Raw genomic sequence first — 16279 nt, 5'->3', positions numbered from 1 at the left:
TCGACCGTCCACTTGTCGTTCTTTTTGGGGCTCGGTGACCCGAATACCCCTTTGATGAGACCCAAGCATAGATTTCCTAGGTAGAGATGTGGAGACCAAGTGTCCTCCAGATCGTGCGACTTCGGTCGGTGCGAGCATAGCATCTCCCTTGTGCGGCTGTAGGAGATGCGTAGCACCACTTTGTCCCGGTCAAGCTTGACGATCTGCGGAAGGTGATCGAGTAGACGAGCGGCAGCTCCGTGAGGGAAGCCATCCGTGTTCATCCCAGCGGAGTCCGCACCGTCTGGCATCTCAGCCAGGGCAACCGCGTGGTCCAGCTCATCTGTGCCAAGCGGCCGGGCAGCAAACGCAACCCAGACCAATGCTATGAACACGGAAGATCCCAAGTCATCAAGGCAAAGACGCAGCATGGATAAGGACACGTGCTCTGGGAGCCCCTGAATCGACAGTAACGCATTGTGCAATTCTGATGGCACCTTGTCAGATTTTTCCGCTGCAAGGCTCTGCTCTTTGGGCTCGCCATTTATGCTGTCCACTTGAGTGTCGATATGAGCAAACCGGGGGCTGTCCAAGTCCACGGCATGGCTGCTGCGGGCCGCCAACAAGACCAGCATAAGCTGGGAATCCGTCCCTTGCAGCGCCAACTCGATCTGCTTAAATAGCTCCCAGTCTTGCGGTGTCTCCAGCGGCAGGAAACCGTACATCGGGGCAATGACCGGGGCGTGGATCAAGACTCTAAGGCACATCCAAAGGGCCCTTTCCCTCCAGGCCTGTACGTGGTGCCGCATAGCGTCGGCGAGATTGTGCAGCAGGAATCTCACATGCAAAAAACCATGAGGTTGCTGTGTCAATAGCTGCCTAATGAGGGAGGTGAGAAGCCAGACACGATCAGGGGCGCTCCTGTCCATAACCCGCGCCTCTATGCTTGGATGTGCAAACCACAGCGCCTCAGGGCAATCCCAGATGGCTTGGGCTGCCGCGTTGGCAAGTTGCGTGGGTTCCGTCAAGGGGGCCAGCCGAATCACCAGGTGCGTGGCGGCTGCACCTTCGGCCAATACCCAGTCCAATAGAGATTGCCGATTTTGCTTGTCGAGGTGGCATCCGGCCGGCTGGGTCGATCGAAAGTCCCCCTGGGGCCCTGGGGTGGCGTTGATTTTGTGCCCAAACTGAACCGGTTCAAGCATGGCCATAGCGTACCGGAACGGATCCCAGTGTGCTGTAATATTTTATACTGGTCAACGTACTGCCTAGGTAGATAGGAGTCCCGCGGGTGGCGACATAACGAACAGAGCGATGGGTAGGGGAGTACTTACCAATCTTGGCGTTGATAAGGTGCGTCCGGAGACTGTGCTCTTCATAGCGCGTCATGAATAGGGGCATCCCATCGTGTGCCCGATCGACCCCGAGGGCGACCTCGGCATCCAGGCCGAGAGTGGCACATTCTTGTGGGACCAGCTAGAGAAGTTTGGAATAGGGTCAGCAGTTGTGATGAACATAAGCGGGGGAATATCAATGGCAGACTGACTACGCGGTAGGTGAGAGCCGATGATGGGCTCCGCTGGTAGTAACTAACAACACTGAACCGATGACAGAGGCGAATAAACCTCTCGTGGATATCGTCCAACTTTCTCGACAGCATATTGAGGGTTGTGGGAAGCCAGTCGCCAAGCAGGTTACCAAAATGGGCTTCGATGAGGGAAAGCAGGGCGAAGTCCATGCTGGCGTAGTGGAACTCTTATGGGGGGTCCCAAAGAAGATCTGGCACGGCGCGGTGAGCAGAGAGCAGGGAACTGGCCAGCCAGTGACGACTCACAACCGCCTGTGTAGCGTCGAGGATATGCCGATACTAGGCTTCTTCGGCAGCAATGATGAGTACCTAATAACGGCTCTATTAGTGCTCGGAGAGTTGCAACGGGAGGGGAGGCAGGCTGTAGTTCTTTTACCAACTGAACAACTGAGCCACCTATGTCCTCGGCCCGGAACGCCCAGAATCCGCTGTGAGATCGCTTGTGCTGGAAACCTCACAGTCAGCAAATACTCGGCTGCATCATTGTGGGAGATGAGAAGTGTCTGTTACTAGATTTTGCAGTAGCTTTCGCGCTTCCGACTCTAGCCCACCCGCCGGGTCCCCTCCCCGGTCGACGATGCCGGACGGGCTGGGCGTAAAGTTGTCATCGTTTGCGTCACCGGGTGGGAGCCAATGGTCCGCCCACAAGGCGCGGTCGTCCGAAGCAAAGCCCCCAACTCCGCTGACCATGACCACACTAGTCAAGTTAGATGACTCAAAATATGTGAGTTCTCAAGCGCGGCAAGGGACGTACCTGGTCTGGGGGGGGGGGGGCTGGAGTGGCTCAATCGCAGGCGATTCCACCTGGCAGGCCGCACGCAGGCGGTGGCTCGACGACTTCCATTCAAACGACAATAAAAAGCTTCAAATTCAATAACACAACAGTACGAACATGAGCAACCCAAGAAACGCCGAGGGTGCGTGTAGCATGCAGACACCATGCGGTTCTACCCCGCAAGGGCTTCTCTCTCGGCCTCACGTTGTGCTATATATATTATTCTTACTCCGCTATGCCCTAGGGCGTGCCGGACCCTCTGCTATTTAGTGTACAGGAAAACCGTGCCCTCCCGGGCCGGGTGAAAAACCCCTACCAACAATCAAGGAACGATGCGTTCTGGTGAGTCTACGTATACAAAGAGAGGAGGCCTCCTGGCCTCCGAACGGGGGCGCTTCAGGCCGCCGTTTCCAGCTCGAGCCTCCTGGCCAAGCTGTACATCGGCAGCCTCCCCGAATCCATCAGCCAGTCGAGGATCCTCCTCGCAAGCCGTGCAGTCGTGGGATTGATACCGTGTAGAACTGAGTAAAAGTCCCGTCGTGTCCGAATTCCAATTCTCTCCCATCTTCGAGTCAACGGTGGGGCCAAACACCACACTACCAGGTGTTCGGCAGTCTCTCGTCCCTCGCCACACTCGCAGGCAGGCGTCAGAACCTCCGGGACTTCCCGTGTAAACAAGTAGTCCCGTAAGCCTATTGCTCCCGTCCGGATTTGAATGAGCAGTGAGCTTTTCGCCTTGCTGAGACCGTCATGCCTCCTTAGGGTTTCGTTCCGGAATAGCGTCTCCCGCTGATGGTCAAAGTCGTCCGCCGGCCTGGTGATTGCTCTGCCGTCCCGTTCCTTTAACCACCTCGCTCTCCAGGCCTCTTCTACTGCCTTGTCCGTGTCTATGGTTCCCCCCGTCCAGCGCATGATCGTGCCCGCGGCTCTCTCTACCGCCGTGGGCCCTTGAGGTCTCAAGGTTCGCGGTCGGCCCCTGTTGCCCCTCCTCGAGCTGAGTCTCTGCTGTATCTTGCGGCAGGCGGTAAGGATAACGCTCCCCGCCGTCTTTTTGCCGCCTTGGCCGTCGTCCAGATCGGGTTGTTGGAGTCGGTTTTCGAAATCTGCAAGCCGTTTGTTTAGGTATAAGTCCAAACGTTGTGCTATATACATCTGCATGATAGGCGCCTCGCTCAGGATAGGCAGGCTTGGGGGCCATGCCATTCCTCCCTCTCCTCGCTCTTGACGTACATGTATACATATGCATGTAAGCCCAAATCGGCGCCACCAGGTCGCAAAAGCACCGAATCGGAAACACGCAGAATGGACCGGACGGGAAAGAGACGGCAAGCAGCGAAACAACCACACTGAAGATACCACTGCTGTTACGACACAGTCTGGCACCCAGTCCCCGGGTAATCGTAGCTCTGATTGTGGCCCTTTGACATGGCTCTGTTTGGCGGGACGACGATCATCTTTTGTTTGGAGGGGGGCCGAGCATGCCGCATGAGGACGACGCTCAGAAGCCGAGACAGATTACCTAGGTAGATTTCTGTAGCAGCGTCACATTGCGCTCGCGCATTCGCCGACCCAAAAAAGTGCATGGGTGCTTGCTTGGTTGCGCCGCTGTGAAATGGCCTAGATATAGGGAACCACCATGACCTCCCGCCGACTAATGGTTAGTGGGTTTGTTATGTGTGTTGTGCTTCTATAGGGCTAAAACCAATTAGCATTGGTTAGGCAGGTAGTATCAATATAGGATGATATTGACTACAGGTCTTAGTTCAGTATTGGCTAGGTAACTTTGGTAAAGTATTAAATGTTAATAGCAGTCGCGAGGGACGTCAAGGTGGCAACATGGGAGTAATAGGGTCTGGTACGATCAATATACGAACAGTGTTGTACGTAGAGAGTACCCGTATACATATACATGTAGTATGTACCTAGGTAGTATCTCTAGACAGTTCAACGTTATTGAGGGTGGGGTAATAATGAACTCTACCTAGCTTCCTTAGAACCTCTAGCCGGCCTATCCTCCTCCTGATTTGAGCTTTGGACATGCTCCTGCTCACTCCAGTTGGGGTCGCGCGAGCGGATGGGATGAGCCAAGGCAGGGCGGCGACATGAGTCAAGCAGGTACATGTACTCACCCCGGAACCATGCGCGCATTCTCAAATTACGCTAGACAGAAAATCCGGTTAGATTGTGCTCGACGTCATATCCTTTATATTGACTTTTTCTTCTTAGTGTATTTCAAGGAATATTAACGTCATGTAAAATGGAAGTGACGGGGCCGCCGCAACGATCAAATCGCACCCGTGAAAATACAGAGGAACAGCTTCCATGTGAGTATCAACAGACAGCAAATGCAAAATCCATGGCAACATCGGCGAGTCTCGCTCCATCGGTGGGATGCTAGCCCGTAGTGTTGATGTATTGTAAACCGCTGACCCCAGAGTCTTCTAGTTCTGAGTCTCGCAGGACCTGAGCTTCAGGTTTCAGAAGTTGAAATGCAATCACTCTTTTTCTTTTCCTCTCACCTTTTTTCCCTCTTCTCCGAATGACCCTATACTTCGCCCCCTTCCTTACCCCGCTCGAGGACGTGGACCTCAGTCTCAATCCCATCATGACGAAATCACTTGGCATGTTCTCAAGGTTGTTAAGTTTTATCCTTCGATTATAACCCACGGAGCATAAGGCAGACCAGTGTGTTCCATTTGTCGCTCTGCTGGCTGGGTAGGGTAATACCCTCCACATAAATGGTTGCCAGTAAATGACGGCTTTGGGATTTCAAAACCGCCAACTGAACTGCAAACTTTCTAAACTACTAATTATTCACTACCTAGTACCTCTCGCCTTTACACTGCACCACCCACGATGACAGAACAGACGCACGAGCGAGCCACCTTGCTTGGATTACCCACAGAGCTCCGGCTTCAGATCCTCGAAGAGGCCATCGCCGTCCGCCTTGCGGCCCCGAAGTCGCCCTCGGACATCCAAAACAGGCGCACTCGTCGCTATCCGTACGGCCCTTTCTTGCCAGTCCGCGGCAACATTAACGTGTACGCCATGGACACCAATGACGCCAAGAGTGCCCAACCTTCCCTCCTCGCGACAAACCGCCAGATACGCAAGGAGACGCAATATATCGTCGGGCGGGTTTCTGGCGACCCGTACAGGCTTGACATCATGTTACTGGGCGTGTCTGGCCTAATGCCGACCTGGGTGTCCCGTCCATGCCTCGTCAAAAGGGTTAGCAAGCTTGATATCCGAATTCGCCCTTTCTCCATGCATCAGTTCCCCACCCGCGAATGCGACCACGACCACGACGACCGCTTTTGTTACGACGCTGAGTGTCTAAATATCCTAGCAGTCCGGCTTGTTTCCATCCTCCAGGGCTGCTGGGGGACCGGGGTTCTCGATGTTGCTTTTCGAAGCTCTACCGTGGAAACGAACGGAACAAGGGTGATAAACTGGAAACCATCCTGCAACAAATGGTGCGCAATTATTAACACTACTATCACCATCGAATGGGCAAGCATACCCATAAAGCCTCGGCATCTCAACGCCGTCCACCTCTTGGAATGGAACAGTCGCTTGCTCCATCCTTTCCACCCCAACATGTACGAACTCATTTAGGGAGTGTAAAAATTCCGAAAGGGACACACGACGCTTTAGGTGGGATATTGCTTGAGCTGCGGATGAAGGATACAACTGGGAATGTAGACTAAAGCGGAGGATGTTAGAGGTTGTCCATGATGCAAGCGAAGCAGTTGGTTATGTTTCTCCATTTGAAGCAAATCAACTGCTCGGAATGGATACATGTAATAAGCGGCTGCCTACCAAGTACCGTAGTAGTGTAGCTAGCTTGTTGAGGAAAGTCGTTTGTTGACGGTTCTTTTCTAAGTGAGAGGCCTCTTATGCCATTCTTTGAACCCCAAGGTGCCCAAACTGGGATGAGAGAAGCTGTGAAGCCGAAGAAGTATGCATGATGATACAGCCTGGGACAATCAATCCAGCAGCTACGTATACCTTGTCATTTTATAGCTGGCACAAATGATAGCTCCACAAAGGGTTTAGAAAGGTTCCGGAACTGCGTCGTCTCCATCCCATACTGCCTACCTTACCTACCAGGTAGGTAGTAAGGGGCAAGTAGTAAACGTGGAGCAGGGAGCTTTGAAATAGCAAACTTCAATTGCCATCACACTACTCTTAATCCCACTTGCCCCGCAACTTGCACAGGAAAGCGGCCACTCACGCACAAGCATGCGAGAGGCTCTACAGCCGCATCGTTACCGTTTTACCGAAGACTTCAAGGTTGAGTACAGGGTAAAACCACATTTCTAAGTCGTAGTGATTCCACAGTGAACAGAAGGCAGCCGATGCAGTGATGTAGGGGCATCTGGATATACGTGCCAGTGATGTGAGGGGTCGAGAAAGAACTTGAACTTTAGGCACTCACCGCATCATCTTTATCCTACCAACAGAAATGAGGGTCGACGACTCAATGACATTGGCGAGAAGTGGAATATTGGATGTCACTCTGCACTGTCAATGAACAACAGCCATGTATGCATATAGGGTAGCTTCCATTCACGCAACTGTTGAGACATGAGTCCAAGACTCATCTGCTATTGTGTTCACAGCCTCGTTGTCGGAGGCCACGGAGGGGCATGTTGCTATTTTCATTTGGTTTACAATATCTCTACCACCATTTTATTGCACTGTTGAGAAACTGAGGCCTGGCAACTCACCTTACGGCCTCAGGGTAACACCTACTGGCACCACAACAATTATGTGTAGGCTGTTCACCGATTTCTCACTGCGAACAACCTCGTGGCCTGAGATTCCAGTAGCAAGGTGTTCCACAAGAATCACACAGTGTTCAACTGACCTCCAGTGTGTTTCTAACACATGCACCCTTCAAAACCCCAACTTGATTCACAAAGTGGCGGCCAACTTCTCTCCGCCAACCTCGGAGTTTCTTCGCTTGTTTACCTCACAAGCGAGCTCCAAAGCGAGCACCAAAACAAACTCCAAGGCACAAAATGCCTTCTCGCAAGCGTAAGTGAAAACCAGGAGCTATTTTTTCCCTTTCTTCTTCACCTTCAGCATCCTCTTTCTTTTTTCCTGAATCGTTTTCGACTACAAACCAATTACTGCGATCAGTCGAGGTCGAGCGACCCAACTAACCACCTCCTCCAGCTTCCACCCCAGCTCAGAAACCGCCCACTCCGAGCGCCAACCGCCACGCAGTCCTGACGGGCCGCATCAGCAAAAACCACGGCAGCAACGCCGACAAGGCAGGCAAGAAATACCCCAAATTCATCGCGACCATGCCCACAGGCAACAACAACCACAACAACCCCAACCACCTCACCACCGACCCCTCCCACACCGGAACCGGAACCAGAACCCCAACCCGAGCCACCCGTTCCCCCCCCGACCCAAACCACCCAAACCACCCCACAAACCCCATGATGCCCCTGCCCACCCCCACCCCCACAGCCATCACGACCCCCGCCCTGGGCCGCCCGCGCGGCGGCAGCAGCCTCGACGGCGGCAAGTACGGGCGATGCCCGCGGTGCGCGACCGGCCGCCGCATCCGCAGCCGCTACAACCCGCACGGCCACTCGGTGCACCGCGGCAAGTTCCGCTTCGTGTGCAGCACGCGCGCGGATCTGGGGTGCGATTACTCCGAGACGCTGGACGATGATCCGGCGTTGTGTCCGGATTTGTTTTCGGGGAAGGTGGCCAATGCTACGAATTTGGGGATGGGTGGGAGGATGGGGCGGGGGACGGTGCTGGGGAGGCATGGGGAGGAGGAGGAGTTCTGGGAGGAGGAGGAGGAGGAGTTGGAGGATGGGGTCGACTTTGAGATTATCGGCCAGAGCGCCGTCGTCACCCCGTCCAAGGGCTTTGGCCGCCGCACGGCCGTTGCTACTGCTGTGGTCCGGGACAGGCCCCCGACGGCGCAGAACCTCGGCTGCCCGCAGTGCATGGTCGGCCGCCTGACCAAGCGCCGCAAGGACAACTTCCGCTACACCGAGACCCAGCTCGTGTGCGAGAAGGTCTGGGATGGTAAGGGCTTCGTTGGTGGCTGCGGTTATCACATTGATCTTGGCACGGATCCCGTTGAGGAGGGTCATGCAGGCGGTGGTGTTGGTGCCGGCGCGGGTACTTCTGTTGGCGCTGGTGCTGCTTCTGGTGCTCCTGCTGACCGCCGTGGTGGTACTGGTGCTATTAGCCCCGCGGTTGCCAAGGCCAGAGAGGAGATCAGGAAGTTAAAGAAGAAGTCGGCTCGGGAGATCGCGCGCGAGAAAAAAGAGATGGATGAGTGGGCGGCCAAAGAGCGAGCCAGGGCCATGGCCAACCCGTACGCCGCCGCCGTCATGGTTGTCCCCAATGCCAAGCCCAAGAAGAAGATTGTCGTCGATCTGACTGACGACGGCGAGTTCACGAGCATGCCGCGCGGCCCGCCCGGTGGTAGTGCGGTGGGCGCCTATGCCCCTATCTTCATCCTGGACGACGACGACGAGATCCCCCAGCCCATCAAGCGCAGCAAGCCCGCCAACTTCAGTAACCCCCCCAAGCCGACCAAGATCACCAAGTTCGACGAGTTTGGTTTTGACGACGAGATGGACCTGGTCCGGCTCGCCGAGGAGGCCGCCAATGAAGTCAACGACGACGGACTGAACCATGAGGAAGAGTTGGTGCTTATGGAACTGGCCGACAAGTTTTCGTCGCCCATGCCCGCCAAGTGAGGGGCGTTTGGTATTTTCGAGCATTGGAGAAGCTGCGGATACACGGGGGCGCGTATCCATACATACACATGGAAACAGGCGTTTTTGGCGTTTGGGACGCATGGAGGACAGGGAGCGAAGGACTGGTCTTTTCTTTTGCTGGCCATCATGAATTCATTTCACTCGGTTCGTTTTCACTGCCGCGGGTTTTAGCTTTTTACAGCCATTGGTCCTCCCTCTTTCTCGCCTGCATCCCCAAGATGGTTCGCAAATCGATCCCGTAGCAACTGGGTAACTTGGCCCTAAATAGTTCGAGGGGATCAAACATTGAACCGAAACATTGAACCGTTAAACTCAGTTGTTCCGCATGCAAGTTTGGTGACGTCAAGCTTGGAAAAAGAACAACAGCACTGCTCATGGTTTGGATAATTGAGAGCCATGACGCCCATGGAAACGCGGAGACCTAATCTGTCTCCGGAAAGTTACGAGCGGCGAAATGCAACGTGCGATGCTGTGGTTGAGAGGGATGGAACAGGACAGAATCACTCATGGGGAAGGAAGCAATGATGTCGGCGTCAGCGCTCCGAAGCGCCGAGATATTGGTGGGTCGATCAGGTGGGCCTCCGGGGCGTGGTGGGGCTCACGAACCGCGAATCGCGGGCAAATGCAGCAGGAGCACGTGAGGAGCACTTGGCAATCGTCAGTCGAAGAGGGCGGCTGTTTGGGGATTTCCACAAATCCAGAACTGCTCTGCAACAGCTTGAAACCCCAATTGAACGTCAGGACGGCCGGATGAGCTTTGACTTATCCTATTGAGCAATAGTACTTCATTTTGGGATCGGATTATCCTGTTTTTCTTGATCTCACCTCGAGCCCTGGCTTGTCATGTGCTCCTGAGCCAACCGGGGTTCGGAGTGCTTCCGGGGAAGCCAAGATCGACTTGGTGGGGCCTCACCGCGATGTTGACCCCCCAGTTGTGGGAGACGCGACTGACGCGACTTTGGTGTCCCTCAGATGCGACGACCATTTTGCCTTTTTCCCCTCCTTTCTTCCTGGACCGCGCCAACCCTGCCTCCATTGTTCCATTGTGCATATGCTTACAGCCCAGCATTCCTTGCTTCAATATCTGGCTTTGCTAAAGAACCTTATCTGGCTTCATTATCTAAAGGCACCTAACTTTGTCATCTGCTTCGTCATCTTGCGATCGGTCCCTTGCCCGTGCACATAACCTATGGTCATGTGGTAGTTCTGGATTTATTTGTCGTGTGACCGCGAGGCATCTCACATCCTCTCTCACTCTCTCACACACAACTTCCTACCTACCTTGAATCTCTCGCAGCTCTCGCACCCCTCATACCCCTCGCCTTCCGTTGGCTTCCGGGACACTGGATATTGTAACACATTAACAAAAATCAAGGGAAATGCAGGAAACAATGGCGGACGAACCTGCACTTCCCACCCTCCCGCCTTCGCTTCCGGTCGACGGCAGAAGGAAACGAAGGCGGATCACAAACTCTCCTCATACACAATCCTCCGCCTCGAGCGATCCGGCTTTCTTCTCCAGTGACGACGATCCGGCACTAGACAATTACAACCATAACGGACGCCGCAAGAAGCGGTACGTGGGCACCTGGTTTGACCAGCAGCCGGCCTCGTCAGATTCTGCAGTGGGGGAAGAACCCCTCCCAAGGTACCCGCCACCGCGACGCAACGGGCCTCCACAGCCCCAAAAGCGAGAATTCCGACGACAACTTGACAGCGGTGTCTGGATGGGGGCGGATGATTCCATCACCGATACGGACGACAGCTTCGAGATAGAGCCCGCTGCCCCCAAATTTCCTGTTGCGTCGCCGCGGGCGAAAGGTTCAATGTCTGCCCCGTCAACCGTCCCGAGGGAGGAGCTGGAAGCCCAATGGGTCGTCAGTGGCTGTGTCGAAGGTGGTACTGAGCAAGTTGATCTAAGGTAAGTACCCGTTTCGTCCAGAGCACTAGTTGTCTCTCTGCCTACCTGGCCTGTTGTTGTCCCGCCGTGTCTCTCACCAGGGTCGTTTCCCTCAGACTAACATTTTACCTAGTTCCCTAAACCTAGATTTCGTTTCGCCAGAGGTAGTGAAGCTCATCTCCGATATCTCTCCCATTCCCAATGTTTCCAGGGACGTTGCCTTCGAGCAGAGGGATCCTGAGATCCAGCTGTTCCTGTCTATGAACCGCCTTCGGAACTTCCCCTCCGGGATTCTCACCATCGAGCACTTGACCTTGCTCAGCCTGCGGGCGAACAATCTGGACGAAATCCCGCCGGCAGTCGGGAAGTTGACAAAACTCGAGGCCCTCAACCTCGGCCAGAACTTCATCCGCGTCTTCCCCGGCGAGTTACTCAATCTTCTCCGCCCCGGCAGCAAACTACGCAACTTGAGTTTCCAGCCCAACCGGTTCTGGCAGCCCGATACGGCCAACGCCAATGCTGCTGCCATTTCCACCACCACAACACGCAGCGACGAATACGACAACCTGACCTACCCCAAGCGCTCCACCGCCAAGGTCGAGTCCTCCTGGTCCGGTGTGACCACCAAGCTCCACTCGCGGAGCCCCGTCCAGTTTATGACTGGCACAGGCCAAACCCTCTCCCGCTTTTGCCTCCCAGACCTCCCTGGTGCGCGCGGCGCTCTCATTGAGCTGGAGCCGTTGACATCCCTCGCCACCCCGAAGGAGTTCGCCGCCGAGCAGCGCAAGTCAGCCCTTCCCACCAGCAAAGTCTACAACCCCAAGGGCGCCCCGTCGTTGTTTGAGCTCGCTCTGCGAGCCGGTATCAAGTCGTCGCAGGCCGAGGAGGTTCGGTCATGGGCTCTTTACGCTGACGAAGCCCCGCCGCATTTTTCTTTTGCCGTGGAGCAGGCCGCCAAGATCCATCGTGATGGTGGTGTTAGGTGTGCTGTTTGTGGCCGGGACACCTTGATCCCCATGGCCCGGTGGGTCGAATTCCGACGTATCGGACGTACAACGGTCACGGTGGGTGAGGACGGGGAGGAAGTGGAGAAATTTAGCGAGCTGGGCGGCGCTGGTGAGGAGCTCCCCGTGCCATTTCTGATGGTGGGCTGTTCATGGTCGTGTATACCAGCCAAGCTGGAGAAGGAGGTCGATGCGGAGTTATAGTGGTCTCTGGGGATTATATAGTTTCCATGGCTTCACATGTTCATAAGGGCGCTCAAAAGGGCCAATCTCTGTCAGGCAGATTCAAGCGGTGGCCATTCAGGACAGCAATGGGGGGCATTGAATGATGGCGTTATTCCCAAACGGGGGACAGTTGGGATCTGGGGTCAAACAGCGCTTGAAAAGGGTTCAAGTTTTGTGTAATTTGCTGTATTTTGTCAAATTCTATAAGCGATAGTGCTTTTCACCATCGATCTGATTTGTCACACGCAACTGTTTGGTTGTTGCCATCATTCGCACTTGGCACCGTGCCAAGAACTGCAATATGGACAGGGTTCCAGGCTGCTGGCAAGCCTTGTTTCAACGTCACCTCTCGCCAAAAGCTCCATCTCCATCGCGTCACCGCAGCTGAGCTTCCCCAAGCTCAAGCTTCGCCATCATCATCAACAACAATCCCCCATCCAACAAACGCGAAAACGATCGAATCCAAGAGATCGACCGAACCATCCCCATCATCATCAACGATCAATGGCCCAAGAATAATAACCCCTTCCACCCCAATCAACCAAATCAAACCAACCGATCCACCACCCATCACCCAAAAACCAAACAACCAACCCAACCCACCCACGCCGGCGCGAGCCGCGCAACAACAACACCACCACCACCACCCCGCAAAATGCGACGCCCCAACCTCCTCACCACCACCCTCCTCTCCCTCCTCCCGCTCCTCCGCCCCGTCCACGCCGTCTTCCTCGACGAGGTCGGCCACACCGACTACCACCACCAACTCCTCGGCCTCCCGCTCCGCGACACCACCTTCTTCCACCGCCCGCGCCGCGATGATCGGGCGAGTTTGTTGTATACGCTGAGTGATGTGGGTGTGGTGGGCGCGGTGAATCCGGGGAGTGGGGAGGTGCTGTGGCGGCAGCGGGTTGGTGGTGAGGCTGGCGGTGCTGGTGCTAGTGGGGATGGGGGGGATAAGGAGGGAGTGGTTGGGTTTATGAGGGCGGGGGAGGGGGAGGGGTGGGTTGCGAGTGCGTTTGGGGATGCGGTGCATGCGTGGGATGCGGTGAGTGGGAGGAATAAGTTCTGGGTGGGGTTTGAGGGGGGCGTGGTGAGGGATCTGGAGGTTATGGAGATGACGGAGAGTGGGGAGCTGAGGAAGGATGTGTTGGTGTTGTTTGAGGAAGGGGTGCGTGGTGGTGAGACGGTGTTGAGGCGGTTGAGTGCGGAGGATGGCAGTGTGGTGTGGGAGTTTCGCGAGGTCACCAGGGATGTGCCCCTGCAGGTCAGCACCAATGTCGAGAAGATCTTCGTGGTTAGCCTGAAGGGCGTCGCCGGCGCGTATAACCTGAAGGTGGCGGTGTTGGATATGGTTACCGGGAAGAAGGTGGATGAGATGGTGATCGGGAGCAAGGCGGATGTCCATGGCAAGGGGGACGTTATTCTTGTCGGCGCGAACTCGGCCGCCCCGATTGTAGCTTGGACGGACGACGCCCGCAAGACACTGTCGGTCAACGTGTTGGGGACCAAGACGAAACAGGAGTTTGCGCTTCCGGACGGTACGGTTGATGTGGAAATCCACGCGCCGCATCTGGTGCAGTCGCAGTCGCACTTTTTGGTTCACAGCAAGACGGCTACTGGACACCGGGCTGAGGTTTTCCATGTCGACTTGAAGACGAACGCCGTTTCAAAGGCGTACAGTCTCCCCCATCTCGCTGGACCGGGGTCGTTCTCGACCAGCTCCAACGGCGCGAACGTCTACTTTACCCGCATCACCGAGGACGAGGTAATCCTGCTCTCGTCGCAGTCCCACGGCGTTCTCAAACGTTGGCCGCTGAAAACAGGAACATCAAAAGCGAATGCCATTCACGCCGTTTCCGAGGTCGTCAAGAAGGGCAGCGCCAGCGGCGAAGATGACAGCTACAACTACGCGGTACGGGCAGCTGCCGTCACCGACACGGATGACTGGGTGTTGATCCGCAACGGGGAGGCCGCATGGACTCGTCATGAGGGTATGACTGGCGGCATCGCGGCCACATTTGCCGACATCCCCGAAAGCGAGGATCTGGCCAAGTCGCTTGAAGCAGAGGCTCACAGCAACCCTCTTGAGGCCTACCTCCACCGCGTCAAGCGCCACATTAACGACCTCCAATACCTTCCCGCGTGGCTCAACAACCTTCCGTCGAGGTTCATGAGCAGCGTTCTCGGTACTGATATCCCTTCGACCACTGGTAAGCTGGCCCGGGACAGCTTCGGCTTCCACAAGCTGGCTATCCTGGCCACCAAACGCGGGATGCTCTACGCTCTCGATGTTGGTAACAATGGCAGGCTTGTCTGGAGCAAGCGGGCATTTGAGATCCAAAAGGGCAACAAATGGGATGTGAAGGGCATCCATGCCCACGACTCGACGGGCGAGGTCACGATTCTCGGTTCTCACAATGACTTTGTTGTACTCAAGGGCGACACTGGCGAGATCATCGAGGCGAAGGGGCCGAGCCCGGAGGCTAGCACCCAGGCCACCGCTCTTGTTGACACCTACTCCGGCAAGCAGCTTATTCGGATTGGCCGTGATGGGAAGATCGGCGACCTCCAGGTGTACAAAGCCCCGAGGCAAACCATCGTCACGCGCGGCCGTGATGGCGAGCTGAAAGGTGTTGTTTTCGTCGCCAACGGCACGAGCTCATACGAGTCAGTTTCTTGGACCTTCACCCCGCCGCAGGGCCAGTGGATTGTGGATATCGCAACACGCCCCGACCACGACGTCGTCGCCTCCATCGGCCGTGTCCTCGGCGACCGCACCGTCAAGTACAAGTACCTCAACCCCAACACCCTCGTCGTCGCTACCGCCAATGACAGCGCCGAGACGCTCACCATCTACCTCCTCGACACCATCTCTGGCCAGATCCTCTCCTCCTCCAAGCACGACGGCATCGACCTCACCAAGCCCATCGAGTGCGCCATGGCCGAGAACTGGTTCGTCTGCACCTACTTCGGCCAGTACGCCCTGCGCGACAACGCCGCCAAGACCATCAAGGGCTACCAGATCCTCGTCGCCGACCTGTACGAGAGCGACGAGGCCAACGACCGCGGCCCGCTCGGCGACGCCGACACCTTCTCCTCGGTCGACCCCATCGACGACCCCACGGGCGGCGTCGCCCGCCCCGCCGTCGTGGCCCAGTCCTACGTCCTCAGCGCGCCCATCTCGGCCCTGCAGGTCACCCAGACCCGCCAGGGCATCACCTCGCGGCACGTGCTGGCCTACCTCCCGGAGTCCCACGGCATCGTCGGCATCCCGCGTGCCATCATCGAGCCCCGCCGCCCCGTCGGCCGCGACCCTACCCCCGCCGAGGCCGAGGAGGGCCTGTTCAAGTACCACCCCGCCATCGAGGTCGATCCCAAGAGCGTCATCACCCACGAGCGCGACGTGCTGGGCGTCGAGAAGATCATCACCGCGCCGGCTATTGTGGAGAGCACGAGTCTGGTGTTTGCGTACGGCATTGATGTGTTTGGCACGAGGGTCGCGCCCAGCTTCTTGTTCGATATTCTTGGAAAGGGTTTCAACAAGGTGGCTTTGGTGGGGACTGTGCTGGCGCTTTTGGCGGGTGTGCTTATGCTTGCTCCGGTGGTGAGTACCTTCCTATCCGTGATTGTTTGGTTGCCGTTGCTAATGCTCTCGCAGGTGAGGAGGAAACAGATTAATTTGAGGTGGCAGGCGCCGATGTAGATGGATGTAAGTTATGATAGACGGGGTTTGTACGGATGCATAGAGGTACATGAGGAAAACAGAGTTCATTAATGTCTTGCCTGATCTTGACGAGGTATCGGAGTCAGCTGTGTAGTTTGCTTGTTCCTATTTCCAGTTTGCCAAATGACCACGTCTTGATGATTTCCATGCTATCTTCAGTCTAATCATGAATCGCTTTGCTTAGGGGTATCGGCATCTATCCAAATAAATATTTTACAGCAAGGTTCGAGATGGATGAAACTGAATGCCATCCTCATCGCCACCGGCCAAGCTATACAAGTCCAAGGTTCGACCCACACCACCACAAGCAATTGGCT

At 55.8% G+C, this 16279-nt stretch overlaps 4 protein-coding genes across 4 annotated transcripts; all 4 read left to right on the top strand.

The window, feature by feature from the left end:
• Positions 1-5198: 5198 nt before the first annotated feature.
• On the top strand, positions 5199-5790 carry F5144DRAFT_549639 (uncharacterized protein; the record flags this gene model as incomplete). Its single annotated transcript, XM_066787594.1, has 2 exons — positions 5199-5573; positions 5695-5790. The coding sequence occupies 2 exons, from the start codon at positions 5199-5201 to the stop codon at positions 5788-5790; spliced, it is 471 nt and encodes a 156-aa protein (XP_066641706.1).
• Positions 5791-7369: 1579 nt separating this feature from the next.
• Positions 7370-9085, top strand: F5144DRAFT_594365 (uncharacterized protein; the record flags this gene model as incomplete). Its single annotated transcript, XM_066790568.1, has 4 exons — positions 7370-7385; positions 7527-7887; positions 8107-8188; positions 8585-9085. The coding sequence occupies 4 exons, from the start codon at positions 7370-7372 to the stop codon at positions 9083-9085; spliced, it is 960 nt and encodes a 319-aa protein (XP_066641705.1).
• A 1412-nt stretch (positions 9086-10497) lies between these two features.
• Positions 10498-12260, top strand: F5144DRAFT_492135 (uncharacterized protein; the record flags this gene model as incomplete). Its single annotated transcript, XM_066785902.1, has 3 exons — positions 10498-11027; positions 11140-11988; positions 12236-12260. The coding sequence occupies 3 exons, from the start codon at positions 10498-10500 to the stop codon at positions 12258-12260; spliced, it is 1404 nt and encodes a 467-aa protein (XP_066641704.1).
• A 263-nt stretch (positions 12261-12523) lies between these two features.
• F5144DRAFT_515554 (uncharacterized protein) lies at positions 12524-16264 on the top strand. Its single transcript, XM_066786612.1, has 2 exons — positions 12524-15842; positions 15897-16264. The coding sequence occupies exons 1-2, from the start codon at positions 12891-12893 to the stop codon at positions 15939-15941; spliced, it is 2997 nt and encodes a 998-aa protein (XP_066641703.1). The 5' UTR covers positions 12524-12890; the 3' UTR covers positions 15942-16264.
• Positions 16265-16279: the final 15 nt, after the last annotated feature.

This window comes from Chaetomium tenue (genome assembly GCF_020726465.1).
Source record: "Chaetomium tenue strain MPI-SDFR-AT-0079 chromosome Unknown F5144scaffold_5, whole genome shotgun sequence".
Taxonomy (NCBI): domain Eukaryota; kingdom Fungi; phylum Ascomycota; class Sordariomycetes; order Sordariales; family Chaetomiaceae; genus Chaetomium; species Chaetomium tenue.
The sequence above is the reverse complement of the archived record's forward strand: the minus strand, read 5'-3'. Positions and strand labels throughout refer to the sequence as shown.

Excerpts from the sequence above, each read along its gene's own strand:
- F5144DRAFT_515554 (XM_066786612.1), top strand. The coding sequence starts at position 12,891 with ATGCGACGCCCCAACCTCCTCACCACCACCCTCCTCTCCCTCCTCCCG. Across the intron at positions 15,843-15,896 it reads TGCTTATGCTTGCTCCGGTG|GTGAGGAGGAAACAGATTAA; the intron begins GTGAGTACCTTC and ends ATGCTCTCGCAG.